This window comes from Tiliqua scincoides, chromosome 1 (assembly GCF_035046505.1).
Source record: "Tiliqua scincoides isolate rTilSci1 chromosome 1, rTilSci1.hap2, whole genome shotgun sequence".
NCBI classification, from domain to species: Eukaryota; Metazoa; Chordata; class Lepidosauria; order Squamata; family Scincidae; genus Tiliqua; species Tiliqua scincoides.
Window position 1 is genome coordinate 24,647,320 of NC_089821.1, and position 22,241 is coordinate 24,669,560.

Below are 22,241 nucleotides of genomic sequence, written 5' to 3' on the forward strand. Positions count from 1 at the left end.
ATTCCAAACTAGGGATCATTAATAAAGAGACCAAGTCTACTAATACTATATTACCTTTTAGAAAATGATGGTGTGGCCATGTTTGGAATATAGTGTCCAATTCTGCTTGCCACATCTCAAGGATGTAGAGCTGGAAAGAGTGCAAAAGAGTGCAACTGAAACGATCAAAGGGCTGGATCTTTATGGGATAAGGCTATAGTATTTTGGGTTTTTTTTAGCTTGGAAAAAAGATGATTATGAACATGATTGAGATAAAATTATGCATGGAGAGATGGATAGGAAGCTTTTCTCCCTCTCTCACAATACTAGAACCAGGGGTCATTCATTCAAATGGATGGGTTAGGGTGGACATAAGGAGGTACTTCTTCATATAGCTCATGATTAGTCTGTAGAATTTGTTGCCATAAAATGTGATGGTGGCCATGGGGAGAAATTTATCAATAGCTACTAGTCAAGATAGTTATCTGCAACATACAGATTGCAACATACAGATTGTTAATAATTGCGTGACAGAATGCTCCTGAAAAACCAGTTTCAGGGGAGCAAGATGGACCTCTGGCTTGATCCAGCGGCGATATTCTTAAGTTCTTCCACGTGGCTAAGGGAACAGGTATCTTGACCCTGAGCTAACAGAGTTCTAAAGAGAAGTTACACCACAATCATAGAGAAACTGTGGCCCAAGAACTCCTGCTTATTTGGAAATAAGCATATGGTAAGTCAGGATAGCAGGCAAGGAGAATAAGTGGTTGCATAGAGAAAGGCACAGTGTCTGATGAACTGAATCAAACAGAAGGGATGATGTTCTAAAGAGCATATTGACAAATCAAGCATTAACAAATCATTAGCTCCAGATGGTATCAAACCGAGAATACTTAAGGATTTTGACAGCATGCCAATTGCTGTTCCCACTTATCCAATGATGTGCCAACCTCTGCTCCTCCCACATTCCAGCAATTTCATTCCCTCCATATTTCCTCTTCCTTTCTGTCCCCCTCTCCTTTCCAATCCAGGGAGTGGAAGGAGGAGTAATGGAGGCAACTTGTCACGGATGGACATTCCCTGCAACAATCTGCTGCCTGAAGCAACCACTTCAGGTGGCCTCATAGATGAGCTAGCCCTGGTTGTGGCCCCCATTCATGTGTTGTTCTAGCAGCACAGGAGCTGCCCTGCTATGGGCTGGTCTTAACCTTCTCCAGCGACATGCGAAAGCAGAATAATGCTGTATCTTCCCAGATCAGTATTAACCTCCCTATAATTTGGGCAGCGGTGATGGGGGAATGCACTATGGCTACGGGGATCATAGAATCATAGAGTTGGAAGGGGCCTAATTGAAATGTTTATTAAGAGACGGTTTCCTGGTCTCCATAGGGTGATCAGATGCAGAGGGGGCAGGAGGCCCACCTTTTACATGCAGTCACTCTTGCTGTGGTAAGGGTACAGTTTATTCAGGAACCTGTGCTGTCCCTAACACGAGCAATCTCTGCCACCATGAGAAGGTTAGGAGAGTTTGCTCTCACTGCTCAAAAGGTCATTTTTGCTACCTGGTCTCACACCCACAAACAGGCACTGATGCAAAAGTAGGCACTTCCTTTCTTGCCTTTCACAAACCCAGAGGCACTTGGTGACCTGTCACTGAGCCCCAGTCTCTGTCAGAGATCTCTGCGACGATAATGTGACACGCTGACTGGTTAGTGTAGAGCGCTTCACCGCCGTTCTCAAATTGGCACCATCCATTCTGTGTCGTGACAACTGGGATTTGTAGTGAAGAAGGCTGGGGAGCAGCAAGTCTGCAGCTGCATTTACTTGACCAGGAGTACTGGCTGACTTCGACAGGACTTGCTTCTGAGTAAACATGCACAGTATAAGGCTGCATGTCAAACACTGGGCTCAAACAGTACGATCTCTAGAAATCAAGCTATAGACTTGCTAGAGGCCTTCTGATCTACATGAGTAGCAGAATGAGGGCCCAAACCTATCCAACTTTCCAGCACCAGTGCAGCCACAGTGCAGCCCCAAGGTAAGGGAACAAATGTTCCCATGCCTTGAGGAGGCCTCTGGGACTGTCCCTCCACCATAGGATGCAGTGCATGCCCCATTGGCACAGCTGCAGCGCCCCTGGAAAACTGGATAGGATTGGGCCCTCAGGTGGCAGATTGGAGTGTACTACTTCAAACTGCAGATAGAGGACCCTATTTTTGAATGCTACTCTTTATAAAAGATTCCCTTTAGTAAATAAAAACAAAACAAAAAACCCCAAACTCCTACCACACCAAGAAGAAAGGGTCTAGCCCAGCCCACGCCTTGCCATGATAGTTTTCAACATTCAGGGAACTTCATTGCATGGAGGGAGCATTTTAAAGTGGCAAATCCTACCTGCAGTTTACTCGACCACCACATTCTGCTATGGTGGGTATGGTTGGCCAGGCTTAAGCCCTCCCTGGAAGGAAGCATTGCTTAATTATGCTATTGGTTGCTTATTAATGATTGCCTCCAAGACTTTCCAATGTCTGAGACATTATACAAAATGCTCTCCAGCCCTTATCTAACAGCATGGCAACTTCCACCTCCTCCTCTCTGGATTCCAAAAGGAAGAGAGGAATGGAACAGAACAGAAAATGTGAAGGAAAGGAGAACATGGGCTAGCACCAGATCAGTGGTTGCCAAACTTTTTAGCTCTGCGACCAGAGCCACAGATTCTTGAGGAACCACTTCCTGGGTCCCCCCTCCAGCCAATCCTAAAGCAAGAATCCCCTTGAGCTCCTCCTGGTTCTCTCCCTCATCCAGAGCCAAAAAAAGACCACCCACCATTCACTGAATGATCATAGGTTCCTTCAGAGATGGAGAAAAGAGTCAACTCTTGCCTCTCTCCCAAACTCCTGCTCGATGCAAAACATTAACCCTTCCCTGCCAACTGGCTGGAACTTTCCTGCTGCTGCTTGCCAGGTCTGAGTTACAACCCCATGAAGAGTTTCATGTGCAGAAAAAAAGTAAGCAAGCACACCCAGGCAGACTTGAATCTGCATTTGTGGGGACTCATTTCCAAGTCAGTGGCTCAAACTTGAGTCAGTGCCTAGGTCAGTGACACACCTGACTTGAGTGTATACAAGTCAGCAAAGAACATGTTTTTACGACTCAGACTCAAGTCACCTGACTTGAGTTCCCATCCCTGCTGGGACCCACTTGTTAAAATGAAACTCTGTTGGGATCTGCCTAGCTTTATGAGACTAAAGAACAAACATTGAACTTTACCGGCCACTGAAGCCTTTGTTTTAAACCCAATGTATTGATCCACTTTCTGGAGCATTTGTTGAGCTCCACATTCATAAGATCGGAACCATTCTGGTGGCTTTGCATCCCCCTTTGCCTGCCCTTCAAGAAGAGCTGAGGGACACTCACCTACTCATGAGTAAACATGCACAGGGCTCAATACATTTTCCTTGTCGGCTATCAGTTTGTCAGTTTTGCAACCCACCAAAAATCAGGTTGTGCCCCACTGGTGGTTTCCGACCCACAGCTTGGAAACTACTGCGCTAGATCATCTCCAACACTCTAGCCCAATATTTCTCAACCAGTGGTACTCATACCACCAATGGTACTTGAAGTGATGTTTGGTGGTACACGAAGGACCCCCATACCCCCGCCACCTGACATGAGACCAGCAATGCAATGCAATGCAATGCAATGCAACAAGTAGCAGGAAGGGGCTCAGCTCAGTGGGAAGAGCTCCAGCTGTGCTTTTCGCATGCCCAAAAAAGCCCTCCTATCTGCTATGAGTCTCTTACCAGTGTTTGTCACGTTACATCTGGACTCCAGGTCCAGAAGTAACTGATAATGACCTCATCGCCCATTACTTCTGCTGGTACTTCCAATTGGTGGATCATGTGAAGTGGTCAGGCAGGTGATAAACATTGAGAAACACTGCTCTAGCCCACTGCCTTCTTTTCCTCCACACTTCCTTTTCTGCTCTGTTCCCCTCTTCCTTTTTGAATCCTGAGAGGAGGAGAAGCAGTAGAGGCAGGCCAGTGGATGTAGGGGTGACTACCTCAATTGGTCTCATGGACAGGCTGACCCTTTTTGGTCCTGGGATCTGACTTACTCTGCTCCGGCTTGTATTGACAAGCTATTGCCTTCCTGTTGTAGTACATACCAAAGAAACCATGCAGAACTGGGACAAGGTAGCATTGTGTCTCCCCCCCCCCCCTTCATCAGATGCCTAGTTCCTAGCCGTTCCTCCTCAGATTTTCAGTGTATGGAAAAGACTCTGCTAGAGTCATTAATATGACCACACATAAAAATGTATCTTGGAGCAATGCTCAGTTAATGACAAGCCGCCTTGGTCACAGCATCTCTGCACTTCGGAGCTCAAGATTCTATCAAGGGAAATGACTGAGTTGGTCGAGCACGAATTGTTCCCTATAAACTTCATTACCATGATTTCTTCTGGGTCCATTATTCTCCAGCTTCTCTGCCTGTCAACGCATGCCTTGTGGCGGCAATAGACCAAGGAGCGGCAAAAGCGACAACCTTTTCGCCCCACGCCTTGCAGTCGCTTGTGTCTGACTCACACCCCTTTTGTCAGAGCTCCTGGGCTGAATTAGGAATGTGCAGAAAGGTTTGCAGAACCGCTTGTAAGTGTGAACTGGGAGTTTCAGGTCCATTTAGTGGGGAACCGGTTTTATGGTGGGCATCCCAACCAAGAGAAAATGCAGCAGAGGATGGAACTCCTCTGCCTTTAATGGTTCTGTGAGAGAGGGCATTTTGGCAGGTTCCACTTCCTCCCGCCAGAAGCACTGTTATATAACAGACTGCATCAGCTATGTTCTTTCCTACATAGCCATTACGGCTACAGATGTCCCACCCTCATCTACATCTGTTCCCTCTAACGATATTTGTCTGTCATTTCTAGAACAAGCTGGGACTAACCTCATGGAGTTCACATCTACTCCATTTATGCTGTCTTTAGGACTGTCAGTCAACTAAATATATATTTTTGGTTGATTAATCACCTGCCCTTTAGCCAAATAATCAGTTCTGCTTGAGCTGCGTTGCTGCTGTTTACTTTTGTTCATTGCCCCAATCTTTATGAATAGGATGGGCTAGAAGCTAGGCAGTCCAATCCTGAGCAGCCTGTTGCGCCGGGACTACTATGGCGCCAAAACGGCTTCTACGGCATCCTCTGTGCAACAGAGCAGCCGCTGGCTGGTCTTCAGGGAAAGGGGACTTTTGTCCCCTTCCACCAAGTAAGGCAAGCAGCTCCACAGTGAGGCTACTCGATTCTGCGGCCTTGAACCCTTGGCTACCATAGAATCAAGAGCCTCCCTCCTCCCTTCAACCACCCAGCCCCTGCCTCCTGGACCAATCTACTCTCCTCCCACCATGTCTGCTGCTGACATCAGTCTGAAGGCTGACTTCTGGACCACCCCCCAAAAGTAAAAAAAGTGAGCAAGAATGCACACACACTTGGGACTCTTGATAGGGACCCAAGTCTATTTGAGTCATGACTCTTTGCTGAGTCACTGGCCTCAAGTTGCGAGTCAAGTTGAAGTCAGTGACATTCACAACTCGAGTCAACTAAAAAAGTCAAAAACAGCGTTTTTGGTGACTTGAGTGGAGTCATTTCGAGTCAACTGCCCATCGCTGGTGAAAGGGTTTATCAAACTGCTCCACTCTATATTTCCCAGCTGGAGTTGCTGTAAGGAGCAATGGCCCCACGGGAACTCACAGAATCTGCAGCCTCTTTCCTTCTCAGCAGGAGGCGCTGTAGGAGAGCTCCACATTTATCTGTTTACTGATTTCATTAGTGCCTTTTATCCTCTCCCATGACATTTCCTCCAACACCTGTGCTCCGGCACTCAGGACTAATTAGCAAAGCAACCAACAGAGAACCCGGGGGTGTGATTTCCAGTCAGTTGCCTCTGACATTTCCTCCCTTGATACGGATGCTACTTTTGCTGTGCCTGAGATACTAAGCTCAAAGAAAAGGCTCTTGGAGCTGCTGCAAATGTCCTGCTAGCTCATGTTAGCTCCCTTTCATCTCACTCTTCTTCATGCTAAGGAATTTCCTGAATTCCTTTATCTCACTGAAGCTGTGATCTTGTTTTGAGGAGTTGGAAGTTGATACTCAGGTGCTGCCCCACTTTCTGCCCCACCAGCCATATCTTGCATTTCCAGCCTGCATCTTACACATAAGGTTTGATCCTGTGCATCTGACGGGATGTTGGAAAGGAAGGTAGAAAGAATTAAAGCAAGACACATAGAAAGAGATTTCTGGAGTGCTTAGCTCACAACTTTCATTCTGTAGAATGTGCTGTGGAAAAGGAAGAATAAAGTTATCTTGGCCTTCAGTGTGCTTCTGTGATCTCCAGACTGTTGTTTTTTTTTACCAGGGATGGGAACTTGAGTCAGGTGACTTAAACCCAAGTCACAAAAACATATGTTTTTTGCTGACTCTTGTACACCCAAGTCAGGTGTGTCACTGACTCGGGCACTGACTCTAGTTTGAGCCACTGACTCAGAAATGAGTCCCCACGAATACAGACTCAAGTCTGTCTGTGTCTGGGTGTGCTTGCTTACATTTTTCCTGCACATGAAACTCTTCATGGGGCCATAATTCAGACCTGGCAAGCAAGCAGCAGGAAAGTTCCAGCCAGGAGGCAGGGAAGGGTTAATGTTTTGCATTGAGCAGGAGGCAGGGAGGGAGTGGGCTCCCTTCTCCATCTCTGAAGGAACCCATGATCATTGGACAAAAGATGGGTGGTCTTATTTTTCCTCTGGACGGTAGAAGGAGGAGTCCAAGGGGGTTCTTGCCTTAGGATTGGTTGGAGGGGGTTAAAGGAGGTGGGGAAGCCAGGAAGTGGTTCCACATGGCTCCGACTGTTGTTACCTGGGAGCAAGAAGTGGCCATATTGAATGACAGGCAATGGGACTACTTCTAAGTAGAGCTGCAAAGTGTTGGGTTGTACTCTTAAGCCTCCCAGCTGCTGCAGCGCAACCCTCCTCCAGCTTCTCTTTGTCTGTCCTGCCCCCTCCAGGCTAGCTGAGCTTGGATGCCTCCCAGTCCCTTTTGTTCTGTGCCCTGGCGTGCTGGACCCAAAAGACATTGACTCGTGTCAAAATGACTTGGGAATTTCAGGGGACGAGTCAGCAAAGGGCATCCATTAAGACTCTTACACAAGTTGAGTTGTGGGGGGGGGGGGTGGAGACTTGGGATTCGACTTGAATAACACCATGGTGCCAAGTTCCCATCCCTGGTTTTTACTTGTGAGTCCCTTTGTACTTTTCTGAAAGAGCCCACTGGTGCTTTTGGCAGGTTACAATAGAAGGCAGACAAGGGGGTCCCAAGGAGGGCTTCTTGTCCAACGCCTTCCAGGGCCACTAACTGGAGGATTGGGCACTAACATTGCTGGTTTGGCATTGCCATTGCTGCCCCCTAAGCCTACCTAGTCCGTTTGGCTACTAGTCCTTCCTGAACTGTAGCTTAGGCATGCTGAATCCTGCAGATTCAGTGTGCACCTGTTGCTTGCAACCAACTCCATCTAGAAGTTCATTTCTCTCCCCACCCTGCTTACTGCCCACCATTCTTAGTCTAATCCCGGTTCAAGGGGTAAGTGGCGTTAAGCTGCCTGGGCAACAGTGGCCACAGCACCATTTGAAATGGTGCAGGCGTGGGTGGGAAATAGCTCCAAGAAACCAACTCAGTCACATGCTTTTCAAATGGAAAAATTAGTGGATTAGTCAAAAAGTATCTGAAAGGTATAGTTTGGAGGATCAGTTCCCTGCAGGCAGCCTGGAAGCTGTTTAAAAATGCTATAATAGATTCAGATTCACATGACTTAACAGCCATTCTGGCAGAGATAAGAAGAGGGACCCCATCATAGGGCAATTGGTTTCTTATGGTGGGAGGAGAATTAAGTCTTGAACAAATGAAGAAAATAAAGAGTAAAACTTTGGTTGGAGAAGGGCAATGTTTTTGTGTGTGTGTGTGTGTGTGTGGCTGCAATCTAACGACATTTTTTAAAGCGTAAGTCAACACAGTGTGACTTACTTCTGAGTATACATGCATGAAATTACACTGTTACACAGGTGAAAGTGATATGATTAAGGCAGAATAGCCCTTACTGTGGCAGACACATTTTTTTGGTCCCTTGGTCAGCTCTGGTCATCACGGGCATGCTGAATGAGTTTACACATCACAGGTTACAACAACATCACTGTCCTCCTGGCTTCAACATTCTGAAAGAAAACAGATCTATTACCGGTTTCCAGTCCTCAACATGCTCAATCAACACCTGCAATAAGAGAAACAGAGAAGGCCTGTCAAGAGCCAATGGGAAGAACTAAATAATTAAAATGGCTTAATACATTTGAAGAGCTGTGTAGAGTGGAAGTGACATGCAAAGTGGTTCTAGAGCTAGCTAGGCAACTGTACAATGAATCACTGCTGCCAGATTACATCTGTTGAAGAATTCTTAAAGAACTAGGGTTCCTTGACATGCTAATTGACTGTGCCTTAGAGTAGCTAGTCATGGAGCCCACCAGAGGACAGGTGACTCTGGATTTAATATTGTGCGGTACTCAGGGCCTGGTTAGAGATGCCAATGTTACTGAGCCATTGGGGAACAGTGATCATGCTGCAATCCGTTTTGACATGCATGTCGGGGGAAGAGCACCAGGCAAATCTCTCACAAAAACCCTTGACTTCTGACGAGCAGACTTCCCTCAAATGAGGAGTCTGGTTAGAAAGAGGTTGAAAGGGAAGGTAAAAAGACTCCAAGCTCTCCAGAGTGCATGGAGGCTGCTTAAAACAACAGTAACAGATGCCCAGCGGAAGTGTACTCTGCAAAGGAAGAAGGGCTCGACTAAGTCCAGGTGGGTGCCTGCATGGCTAACGAGTCAAGTTAGAGAGGCCATAAGGGGCAAGGAAGCTTCCTTCTGTAAATGGAAGTCTTGCCCTAATAAAGAGAATAAAAAGGAACATAAACTGTGGCAAAAGAAACGTAAGAAGGTGATACGGGAGGCCAAGAGAGACTATGAGGAACACATGGCCAGCAGCATTAAGGGGAACAATAAAAGCTTCTTCAAATATGTTAGAAGCAGGAAACCCACCAGAGAAGCAGTTGGCCCTCTGGATGCTGAGGGAGGGAAAGCGGAGATCAAAGAAGACTTAGAGATGGCAGAGAAATTAAATGAGTTCTTTGCATCTGCCTTCACGGCAGAAGACCTTGGGCAGATACCACTGCTCGAATGGCCCCTCCTGACCAAGGAATTAAGTCAGATAGAGGTTAAAAGAGAAGATGTTTCAGACCTCATTGATAAGTTAAAGATCAAAAAGTCACCGGGCCCTGATGGCATCCATCCAAGAGTTATTAAGGAAGTGAAGAATGAAGTTGCTGATCTCTTGACTAAAATATGCAACTTGTCCCTCAAAATGACCACAGTGCCAGAGGATTGGAGGATAGCAAATGTTACACCGATCTTTAAAAAGGGAAGGAAGGGGAACCCGGAAAACTAAGTCAGTCTAACATCTATACCGGGTAAGATAGTGGAATGCCTCATCAAAGATAGAATCTCAAAACACATAGACAAACAAGCCTTGCTGAGGAAGAATCAGCATGGCTTCTGTAAGGGTAAGTCTTGCCTCACGAACTTTTTAGAATTCTTTGTAAAGGTCAACAGGCATGTGGATGCGGGAGAACCCATGGACGTTATATATCTGGACTTTCAGAAGACGTTCGACACGGTCCCTCACCAAAGGCTACTGAAAAAATTCCACAGTCAGGGAATTAGAGGACAGTTCCTCTCATGGACTGAGAAGTGGTTGAAGACCAGGAAACAGAGAGTGAGTGTCAATGGGTAATTTTCACAATGGAGAGAGGTGAAAAGCGGTGTGCCCCAAGGATCTGTCCTGGGACCGGTGCTTTTCAACCTCTTCATAAATGACCTGGAGACAGGGTTGAGCAGTGAGGTGGCTAAGTTTGCAGATGACGGCAAACTTTTCCGATTGGTGAAGGCCAGAAGTGATTGTGAGGAGCTCCAGAAGGATCTCTCCAAACTGACAGAATGGGCAGCAAAATGGCAGATGCGTTTCAATGTAAGTAAGTGTAAGATCATGCACATTGGGGCAAAAAATCAAAACTTCACATATAGGCTAATGTGAAGTGCCTTTAAATGGGGATTGGACAAGTTTCTCGAGGAAAAATCCATTACGAGTTACAAGCCATGATGCATATGTGCAACCTCCTGATTTTAGAAATGGGCTATGTATCAGAATGCCAGATGCAAGGGAGGGCACCAGGATGCAGGTCTCTTGTTATCTGGTGTGCTCCCAGGGGCATTTGGTGGGCCGCTGTGAGATACAGGAAGCTGAACTAGATGGGCGTATGGCCTGACCCAGTGGGGCTGTTCTTATGTTTTTAGGGTTCCCAGCTGTGAGGAAAAAGTACATGGCCTGTTCTTCTGCCTTCAACAGCTAATTTATATAAAGAAATTAGTTGGTAATGAAGCTTATCTCCATGCTGTGATCTGGCACTCTCAGACAGAATCTATGGCTCTGTAGAGCCAGTGGAGGAAAGGAAACAGATAATTTGTTACTACAGACAGTTACCCTAAAAACAGAGCCACAGAACCCAGAAGAATCTCCTGGAACCCAGAAGTGATATTGCAAGAGATGAAGACCAAAGAGAAGCCCATAGAGGTCAGAGTGCCTTGAGAAGAACAACATTGAAAATTACTGAGCTAGACTATGCAAGACTCTACAGTGGTTCTCACACATTTAGCATCAGGACCCACTTTTTAGAATGAGAATCTGTCAGGGCCCACTGGAAGTGATGTCATGACCAGAAGTGACATCATCAGGCAGGAAAGTTTTTAATAATCCTAGGCTGCAATCCTACCCACACTTACCCTGGACTTAAGTTCCATTTACTATCATTGTTAAAGAATATACATAGTAGCTTGTTAAAAATACAGGTCTGTAACATTTCCCCAAATGCAGTCATACCATGGTAGCATCAAGTCTATTATATTAAAAATAAAATATTGACATGAATGGGTATCCACCTAAAATTGGCTCACGACCCACCTAGTGGGTCCCGACCCACAGTTTGAGAAACACTGCTCTATAAGCATCATCAAATTGAATGTAAGAAACTACCTTTACAGTTCATCTAATTCAGGGCTGTCTACACTGACTGTGCAGGTTTCAAGGTTGTTTCCCAAACCTGCTTGGAGATAGCTCAAGCTGGCCACTGGCTGAAAGCCAAGGCCCATCAAACTGTCCACATCTTTAGGCCAGCCCCTGAATCCTTAATCCTGATGACAGTGGCAGCACCTAATACAGCACCATGGGGACAAGAGGTGGGGCAGTAAGCATGTTTTGCCCCAGGGGCTTTGGCAACTTGACACTGGGATTGCTAGGGATTAAACCTGGAACTTTCTTCATCCAAAGCAGGTTATCTACCATTGAGTTATGGCCCTTTCCTTGGAGTAGGTCCCTCTTTTTTAAAATTAGCATACACATAGGGGATGTGACTCAGAACCAAAGTGTGGGGGGATGGTTAAACGCTTTTTCCTGCATGCTGCAATTCTGATGAAAATCGATCCCGCCCAGCCACCCTGCAAACTTGCTGTTTGCTCCAGGAGGAAAACTGATGGATGACAAGAGCAAATTCACTGGCAGGGATACCAAGGAGAATGCACACTGCAAGCAGCAACCTCAGGTTCCTGCTCTCTTGACAAAATTTTTGAGTAACTAGAGCTTCATTTTAAATGTAAGCCATCATTCCACTTTCACATCTTGTCTGTGCAGCAGTAAAATAATTCTTTTTTCCCCCTTTCACAAAAAGCAACAATGCTCTGTGCAGATCTCCAGCCCACCCATTTCCTGAAAGGTAGGTTTAGGGAAGAATGATGTGCCCACATGGGGGCTGCATCTGCAGAGGCGTAAATGGCATGGAACTCAGAGTGGCAATGTAACCCTCATCTGAAGTAGAGCCATTTGTTAAAAGTATTTGAACAATGCAGGGCCTAATTTGTAACTGTTATGGATACTTTCATGCCAGCGACTCAGACCTGCGGTAAACAAGCACATGCGGCCAAATGTGACATTATACAATGGCCTTTCTGATTTGGGTGTTTATTATTCCCCAAAGGAAAGTGCATCCCACTCTGCCAGAATAAATTAAGTCGATTCAAAGAGCAATCCTATGTGCCACAGCACTGATGCAGCCACAGTGAAGCCCCAAGGTAAATGTTCCCTTATGTTGAGAAGGCTACTGTGACTGCCCCCCCCCCCCGCACTGCAGGTTGTAGCACACATTCCATTGACATGGTTGCATCAGCGCTGCAAAGTTGGATAGGCCCTAACTGGCCCTAGCGCCTGCCCTGGGTGTTGCAAAATATGCATAAGGCACATCCATGCCACTCAGGGAGGAAGGCTGCCGATGCTGGGTCTCAGAGCCACGTGGATGGCTGGTGCTCCTCCAGCACTGGTGGGAAGTCTTCTTGGGATAGGGGGAGGAGGGAGTGGGTGGAATGGGGTAAAGGGAGGGGGGAATCGGGCCCTGGAGGGGCAAACACAGTGTCAGGCTCTACTGCCATATCCTATCCTCCTTCCTGCTCCTGGTAGTCCAACATAGTCCTCCTCAATTCTGTGTCCACTCAAAAGTGGATGCAGATCCAAGCAGACCCATTGGCTTCACAGCTGTGTTACCTGGGTTAAGGTAGCAAACACTCTCTTCCCCTGAGGAGACACCCAGAGCTAACCAAGCATTCATAGGATCCAGTGGTAGCCATTTCAGCCCTGCTGGAGCCCTGGGTTTAGGATTGGGCTTCCCCAGCAAAAGCCTAAGCATGTCCACTCAGAAGTAATCCCCATTGCATTCAATGGGATTAATGCCCAGGTCAGTGCAGCTGAAAATCATTCTATCTGGATGTGCCTTTGGCTGCTAGTTCAGACGTTTGGTGTGCTGCTTTTTTGTTTCATTTGTTTGCTTATTTACTGTTCTTGTTGGCTTTGATTTTATTCAGATTATTTTTCAGCATTTTAAATGAAATCCTTTCTTTGAATATAAAGTGGTCTAGAAATAAATAAACTAAATGAATCAGTAACGGAAGAAGTTGAGGCAGTTTCTCACAGGGTGCTATATTTGGAGATGAGTTGGTGATTGTAGTGTTAGACCATGTTTTGGCAAGGGCCTCAGGACTGATGCAGGAGGGTAGATGCTTGGCCAAGTATTACCACGGCTGCCCTGGGATCCGGCCAAATCCTTGGAAGCACTTTTAGGAGTTTAACTCCAAACTGGCTTTCTGAACCAGTAAAGCACTTACTGATGCTTCACTTCTGAGAGACAGCTGTGCATTCAAACCATGAGGAACGTACTCTGCATTCCCAGTTCATGCTACTACCAGCACTAGTTGGCTTGAAATGGGATGAAACTCTCCCACCTAATGCTAGTGAGCTTGCTTGTGTGTGTTCTGTGCATGCGCACAGTTGTGTCACTAGGATTTGCAGCACCCAGGGTGGGAAGCCAACACATTACCATCATGATGGAACTCCTCCCTTGCAGTGGGCCAGGGCCTCTGAGAGGAATTTTATCAGGGGGTACAATGTTTCTTTTGGGCCCCTTGGGGGTGTGTGTGCAACATTTTGGGGGGAAACAGTTTCTTTTGAGCCCCTTCCCTTTTCCATTGGATCATAATTTCTACCAATTACAGTATATGAAACCATGCAGGTTTAGGCAAAATATGAGTGCTAGTCTTCACACAATATATGCAAACATTTTATGAGATCCCAGGAAATCTCTGCTTCCCCTCCTTTGGCTCCTGGGCCCCCTTTTTGACCCTGGGCCCAGATACGATGTACCTTCTGCACCCCCCTCTCATGGGCCCTGAAGGAGGGAGTGTGGGAGAGCTGGGAGATCCCTTGATCAGGAGGCAGAATGGTTCTCCAATGGTTCATTGCTGTAATAAGGCCAATAGCTAGAATCTGAGAACTCATCTCCACATTCAGCGAACGGTTCTTTTCTTTTCTTGCCCATTTCCATTGATTTTTGGTCTCCCTTTTCTCTTAACTAGCTCTCCTGGCCCTCTCTGCTGGACATTTTCCATAACTGCATTCAATTTCAATACTGTACAGCAGTGTTTCTCAAACTGTGGGTCACAAACCCATTTCAGGTGGGTCCCCGTTCATTTCAATATTTTATTTTGAATATATTAGACTTGATGTGTGACCGCATTTGGGGAAATGTTACGGATTTGTACTTTTAACAAGCTACTATGTATATTCTTTTAACAATGATAGTCAATAGGACTTACTCCCCCTCACCACCAGAGCCATACGGTGTTGATCTCACTGCCCGAAATGGCTCTGAAGGCAAGGGGGAGAGGCCACTTTACATGGGCGTTCAGGTGCCTGACAAAGTTAGCGTTTTGACCCCCCATCTAGCTACGCTACTCCTCCTCTTACATTTACCAGGAGAGCAACCTTCCCTCTTCACCCCAGTATGGCGTCTTTTCCAGTAGCTGTTTGCTGGTGCTTCATTTGTTTGTTTGTTTGTTTGTTTGTTTGTTAGTCCTTTGGGAACAGGGAAGCATTGACTGCTTTATTTCTATGTAAACCACTTTGTGAACTTCTGTGTTGAAAAGCAGCGCACAAATGTTCTTAATAATGATTGTCCCATCTCCAGGTCATAGGCCCATAGAGTTGGAAGGGGCCTAATAGTGCAACCCCCAAATGCAAGTGCAAGATCACTTGCAAGCACTACTGTGCACGGTCTCCTTGCTTCAGGTGGATCCCAAAATGCCATATTGCAATAACCTTCCCAATATTGATGAGATTCTGACCCAGGGCCCAATCCTATCCAGTTTTCCAGTGCTGGTGCAGCTGTGCTAATGGGGCATGCGCTGCATCTAGTGGTGGGGCAGCAGTCACAGAGGCCCCCTTAAGCTATGGGAACATTTGTTCCTTTACCTTAGGGCTGTATTGCGACTGTACCAGTGCTGGAAAATTGGATAGGATTGGGCCCCCAGTTGCCTCCCCTCCCCAGCTGCTGGTGTTTTTCCAGGGCTGTTGGGGCAACTTGGGTTCCACTGTTATTGGAGCCACATCATTCCCCTTCATGCTAATGGATTAAGGCATCCACTCCAGGACATGCAGGCGCACCAGAGTCCAGACCCCTCTCCCTTTTCATGGCATCACAGGAAAGAGCGTGAAGCCCCAAACCTTCCCCTTGCTGCCCAGCCAGTGGTCCTGTGGATGCCCAGCCAGAGGGATGCGGGTGCAGCAGCAGGGATGCAGGTGAGGATGCAGGTAGGTAGCGCTCTCATTTGCATGAGCAGAGCCCACTGGAGGATGGAGGACCCGCCCTCTGCAACAGGTAAAGGGGAGTCCCGCAGAGGCTGGAGGAATGGCAGGTGAGTGGTGCACGGTGGGGGCTGCCCAGCGGGTGAGGTTCAGCCTCCTGAGCTCAGGAGTTTGTCTCCTGTTGGCGGCTGACACTGCCTCGCTCCCCCGGCCGCCTCGGCAGGCAGAGGGCACAGGAGCACGACCCCTGGTGACCGCCACGACAGCGCAAGACCAGTGGTAGTGTGGTGCTGGCAGCCAGCAGGCAAGCATCTTGAGCTTTGGAGCAGGTCTCAGGAGGGAGCCACTGGCCCCCCAGGCAATAAGCACCAGGAGCGAGGTCCCCCTGGAGTCTACCACCTCCGTTTTGCCTGCCTGCCCCACTCAGCCACACACACCGCCAACTCCATTCTCCACCTGCCCTTGGCTGGGCATCCCCGAGGGGTCCACGTGGGCTTGGCCTGGCCACCCCCTAACACACACACAGACACCCTAAACTGGCTTCCGAGTAGCCCCTGCATCAGGGGGGAGCTTTACACACACACAAGTGTGCAGGCATAGAATGCACCTCTGGAACGGGCTGCCACTTGTTGGCTTAGGCAACAGGAGACTAGAAGCAGACCCGATAAGGTGCTAGATCAGTGGCCTCACTAACGGGGGGAGCCGCAGGGATCAACTGTCCGGGCTCCACGCTTGGGGGGGCAGCCTGGCGCCACAGCCCCCCCTTTGGAAGGCTCTGTTCCCCAGTCTTCCTCCCACTCCAGAGGTGACCAGGAGTGAAGGGCGACCAGAAGACGAGCGTCACAGTGTCGTCACTAGGGTTCGCGTCACCCGGTGCGGGATGCCAGCGTGTCACCCCCCCATGCAGTGGGCGGGGCAACACCCCAGGTTTGCTTGCGAGTAAATGCGACCTTCTGGCTTAGTTTTGCTTTCCATAGGCCTCAATACATTCATCTGCTTGGAGGGAGAGACTTCCTTCTCAGGTGTTTTTGGGGGCTGCATTCATTGGATCAGGACCATTCTGGTGTCGTTAGATTCCTCTCAGCCTGCCCTTTCCAACGGACTAAGGCAAGTTTGCCTACTTGCGAGTAAACTTGCAATACGGCTCACTTTCACTTTCCATAGAGATCCATGCATTTTTTTGTTATCCAGTGTTTTGGCCATAACTTTTGATAGAAAGGAGATATTTCACTCTGGTTTTTTGCATTGCATTCTGCTCGAAATTCCACATCCAACTGTATATAATATGATGGGGTTACTCCTAACTATCACGATTTTAACTTGTCACCCCCCAAGTGCACATCACCCCTCCCCGTGCACGTCACCGGGTGCAGACCGCAACCCCCGCACCTCCTAGCGACACCACTGACTGTGATGTCTACTCAGAAGTAAGTCCCACTGGATTCAATGGGGCAGACACCAGGAAAGCGTGGATAGGATTGCAGCCTTAAAGCCCAATCCTCTGCATATCTACTCAGAAGTAAGTACCACTGACCTCAGTGCGGCAGACTCCCAGGAAAGTGTGGATAGGATTGCAGCCAAGCTCCTAAGCAGCAAGCCGCCTCTTTCCCTGGAGAAACGTTGCCTCTTCCCTTTCCCAGCTGTGCCCCTGAATGATCAATGCGACCCTCCAGGCCGTGCAGTGCTTGCCACTCCCTGGGAGAGGAGCACTGTCTTGCAAAGGAAGTGGCAGGGATATCCATCCCACTCCTGCATACCACCCTCCTTCCCACCTGCTCCAGGAGAAATCCTGATTCCAGGGCCTCTGAGAGGAATCTTATCAAGAGCTACAAAGTTTCTTTGGGGCCCCTTCCTAAAGAGGGAGGCCAGTGAAACAGAGTAGGGGGTGAGCAGAATGGGGCCCAAACAAGCAAGGGGAAAGTGGCAACAGCCAGAATAGTCTTTGGAGCCCAGGTCTACTTGTCTTACCAATGCAGAGCTCAGGTCTACCTACCTGTGTGGCATTGGCAGCTAGATTCAGTAATGCAGGAAACCAAACACACTCCTAAGTCTTTCTAAAATCTTTCAATATAAAAATCATTTCAGGAGATTAGTATTTAGACTCACACTAGAATGGAAAGTGTCTTGGTTGCCCCAAAACATACTTCTGCAGCAGCTGCAGTCCTGCAGCTGTGTCACTGAGCTCCTGTACACTCCTTCATGATAAGCAGATCCACTGTAGCAGGCCAGCTTCCTCTCAGATGTGACACTGTTAAGGAATGTTCCTGGGCCTGGTGTGTATGGCTTGTGGCAACAGTTGCCGCCATGACTATGCTTAGGGGCTAGGGATATAGCTCAGAGATAGAGCATTTGCTTTGCACACTAAAAGTTCCCAGGTTCAAATCTCTGTTATCTCCAGGTAGGGCTAGAAAAGATTCTTGTCTGAAACCAAGACAAGGGACACCCCAAAGAGCAACTGTAAGTCAGTGTAGGCAACAACAAGCTAGATGGACCAATGGTCTGAGTCAAAATCAGGCAACTTCTTATGCTTCCGAGATGTCATGCAGAGCAATCTCAGGCATGTTTACTCAGAAGTCCAGCTGTGGTCAATGGAGCTGGTTCCTAGGCAAGTGGGCAAAGAATTACACCCTATGGGTTCCCAATTTTTGGCCTTCTAAAAAACATTTATTTTTCTCTATTTAAAAAAGTTTCAAACTTGTGAGCTTCTCTGCTGAAGACCATGACCATTCGTGAAGTTCTTTAAACATTTTTTAAAAGCAGAAAATCCACACAATGCCTCCCTTCAGAACATTTTCTACTATGTTTTTTCCCCTTTGAAGGATTTGTTCTCTTCCTCTGAGCACTAGAGAACACATCTGGTATTTTTTTTTTTTAAGGCAAATATGCTTTCCCCCAACAGGAAGTCTAGGGCCCATGCAATAGGCCTTCCTCACCATACATTATATTTTAATCATTATCTAGCTACTGCTCCAGGACAAGGACAAGTGCAATGATACATCCATGAGGGAAGCAGCTGCCATCACTCCTCAGAAATAAACATCTCTGTACAAGCCGCTATCTGGCTCTCCTCAAGACCTCCGGCCATCATGGAACAGCATAGCAATTATGTGGTGGGTGATGGAAGGGCTGCATTTGCACAAACATTACCTAAATTAATCAACCCTCTGTTAAATAATGAACAATCTGAACAACAGAACTGATGCTGCATCTTTTTTTTTTTTAATTTTGCTGCTCCAAAGCAATTGCAGAGCTAGTAACAGGAGGAAACGGTGATATAGATATATAGATATATAAAAAAGAAAACAAGGCAAACATCAACTGCTAAGTTTAAGAGGAAACTGCCCTGTAAAGAGAGGAAGTTCATAGAGGCCAAGCCCGCAGTAACTCTTAATAAAATACAATACAGAAAATAGGATCTGAGAGTCTCCAAAATACAATATCTTAAGGGACTGGCAATAATACAAAATAAGGTTCATTATGTACAAACAATTTTTGCTTTTGGTCTCTGTACAACGGTGTGAATTTGAGGCACACGTGGACTACACCCAGTAGAATTTCTGCCTAGTGACATAGATCAAAAGGATACGCATTAACTGAACAGTGGTTCTTTATGCTGGTGTTTGGTTGGGAGATTAGGAGGGGAAGGAGGTGCAGGCTGGTCCGAGTGGGCTTGTTCTTGACGGTCCTCTGAATGCTCTCTCCATTCCTAATATCAACTGGAAAGAAAACTATGGCTGAAGCAAACCCTTTCATCTGTCTCCAACAGCTCTAGGAAACATTAGCAGAATGGTATGTACAGGGAGCAAGCTGTGGGCAGATCTACCTACAGTGGCATTGCTAAGGCATCTCGCCCCCAGGGGCACAAAATTTTTTTAACACAAAATCAAATTTAATACCCCACTTTGAGTCCAGTCATATCTGGGAGGTGGTCTGAGGTGTGGGGAGGCCGTGAAGTGTGGCCTCTCCAAAAGGCCACAAAAGGCCTCCTGGAGGCCTTAGAAAGGCATTTCTGGTTTTTGTGAAAACATGCATGGCCCCTCTGAGCCTCAGAAGGCTGCTTATTCACCTCAGGTTTGCTGCTAGGGATGCGGGTTGGCACCCCCTCAAGGTGTGGTACCTGGGGCAATGAACCCCCTACCTACCTTAGCTACACCACTGCCTACCAATGCTGCCTAGTATTCTGGAATTTATGAGGAACTTATATATGGATACATCCAGAGAGCTCTCTTTCGTTAGATCGCTGATATAGAGGCTCATCCAGTCTGTAGTCACATGTTTCAAAAGGGGACAGCACAAGAGGACCTCATTTAAGGCATGTTTGGAGAAAACGGAACCAAAAGTCTGCCGAGAAGTAGGCGGTGAAAATTGAAAGGGGATGAATAGTAATTTCTAATTTAATTTGCAAGGTCCTCTGGGCCATCCTTAATTCTAACAGTTTCAACTCATTGATTCATTAGCAATCATTTCAGACCAGGAAGGAAGGAAATGTGTAAATTTATCATTGAGACATTTGGGGGAAAATGGAGTTCAAACAAGGTATCAGACTAGTATATGGAATGGATTAATTTTGTGACATTTTACAAATCAGAGAGAGACTGAAAGACTGACAGATTCTGATTGTTGAACTTTGATTACTAACTGATAAGAAAAAAACTCTTTTGAAGGCTAAGTATTTTTTAAATCTTATCTGGACATTTAGTTGCGATGGGTCCTTATGCCTCTGTTTTTGTGTTCTCTAGACCTAGGTTTTATGTAATTATGTTTTTTAAAAAACCGTAAAATAGTATCTGACAAGATAGAAGTGATTTTGTTTTCCTGACACAGAGACAGAAATGACCATAGGCAGTTTATATAGTACAGATTTGGAGATGTGTTCTGAGAAGGTGATAGTGTGGGTGGCAGTTCGTAGAGAGAGGAGGGGAAAGAACATAACAGGTGGCCATAGTGAACACAAATGAGGATAAATTAGAGAGTTGGGGCTTCTGTTTGCCTTTGCCTCTCCCTGATTATGGCAACCATTGTGTATTGGCAGAGAGATGTGTAGTGAGACCGAAGGTCCAGGGAGTGAGTGGACGAGAGGGAGGCTGAACTCAAGGCCGGTTGGGAGATATCTAAATGAAGCATCCTCTCTCACTCAGCTAGGAAAGGATTCTGCATCCAGACAAAAGAGGCCCTGAGGACTGGCAGCTGCTACAAATATTCAGCTGTATCACTGGAGCTTCTCTCTCTGCAGAAAAAAAAGAGAAAGAGAAAAAAAGAGTCAACTATGTTGTCACCTGCTGTCTCTTTCCCCATCAGGCTCATTCCTTTAATAACGACTTTGACACCTCTACATCTGCCTCTGTTTCCTTGTTCTGGGCACCGGAGACACCCGAGCACAAGTTGATCTCACAGATAAGTCAAGGGCAGGCCTTGGACGGAAATTCATGGGTTTTCCCATGACCCTCGGATAAGGCGGGGAGAGGATTAAATTTAGGGGGGTGTCTGACTATAGTTTTGTCTGATTTTACCCAAGGCCAGATCCTGAAAAATAACCTACCAGTAATTGTTACCCAAGATCTGTACAGTCTCTAATTTATTAAAAATATAAAAGATCCTCAGATACATTTTTATTCATTAACTTTTTAGATTCTAGTCTTCAGAACCTTTTTGTAAACACAATCAGAGGAAGTGCACTGTAAACAACATACCAGTAGAACCATTAATCAAATCCTTCTTTAAGGTGCCTGGTGTGTTAAGCCAGAGGCTCTACATATTACATACAACAGCAGTTCTCAAACTGTGGGTCCGGGACCCACCAGTGGATCATGACCTAATTTTTGGTGGTTCGTGAAACTGACAGGGCATATTAGGCTATGTGCATCAAAGGTTAAACAAACTCCTATTTGGGAGAGAGCGCTGCTACCCAATCTCCATTACAGCCACACCCCTTGGCATTTATAAATCTGGCAGTGGCTTCTAGGGCCACTGAAAAGGTTTGAGAACCACTGACATACAACAAATAATGCATAGGGTGTGTGCAATTCAATTCACAGTGGAAAGACAAGCAACAAGGAATGAACTTGAGCAAGTGCAGCTACGCATAGTTGCAACCCTATTTACTCAAAAGTAGACCCCATTGCTTTCCATTCTTCAGTAATGGTGCACTGAATTGTAGCCTTGGACTTTGTTTCAAATGGAAACGAGGATTACATCCTGATGGTTTAAAAACCAGATCTCTGCCAAACATTTGAAAAATGGAATAAGGGTTCAGAAGGGTCTACTAAAGAGAATGTGGCCTGCTGATTTAAATGGAAGCCTTGAGCTGTGGCTTACTGGTTAACTTTGGCTACAGCTTGCCCTGGACCATTTGCCATGGAGACTAATAGCCCTCTAATTATTTTTGCATGTTCTCTTGCTTCTCCCAGTGCCAGGACGTGCCTGAATAGCCCTGACCCCAGAGATAACCTAAGCTTGATTTACTGGCAGAAATTTCTCGCCTTATAGAAGAGTATCTATGGTAGTTAGTTAGGTATACAGCATCTGAAGACTTTCTATTCTCTTATTTCTCTGGATCCTTGGAGCACTTTCATGTTAAGATGCAAAACACTTTGATGGTCTCAATCTCTGCCACCAATCTATTTGTTTGTGTGTAAGTAAAAATGGAGTGTTCAGTGATCTCCAGCAGAAAAACACTCATAATTCTCACAAAATTGTAATTTACAAAAAAGTTATATGATGCGTTTCTATGTAAAAGTACTCCAGGCAGTATACAGCAATAACAGTTTTTTAAAAAAAATATAACTTCCAGGGTTTCTTGGAAGAGGCAATTAACCTAACGGAAAAAACAATTTAAGTCGAACATAGTGGATCAACGTATCCTTAAGAGGAAGGATCAGTCTTTGCTTCTGGAAGCTGCAAGGAGCCACATAATCACTCCTATTCAGGTTTAGAGGTTGGT

General features: G+C 46.4%; 1 protein-coding gene across 1 annotated transcript in view; it reads right to left on the reverse strand.

Moving 5' to 3' along the window:
* Positions 1-20,491: 20,491 nt before the first annotated feature.
* The window catches only part of CREB3L1 (cAMP responsive element binding protein 3 like 1), a 105,773-nt gene continuing 104,023 nt past the window's right edge, over positions 20,492-22,241 (reverse strand). The window contains exon 12 of the mRNA XM_066637144.1: positions 20,492-20,528. Within this exon, the coding sequence (XP_066493241.1) occupies positions 20,492-20,528 (37 nt within the window). The remainder of the gene's footprint in view (positions 20,529-22,241) is intronic.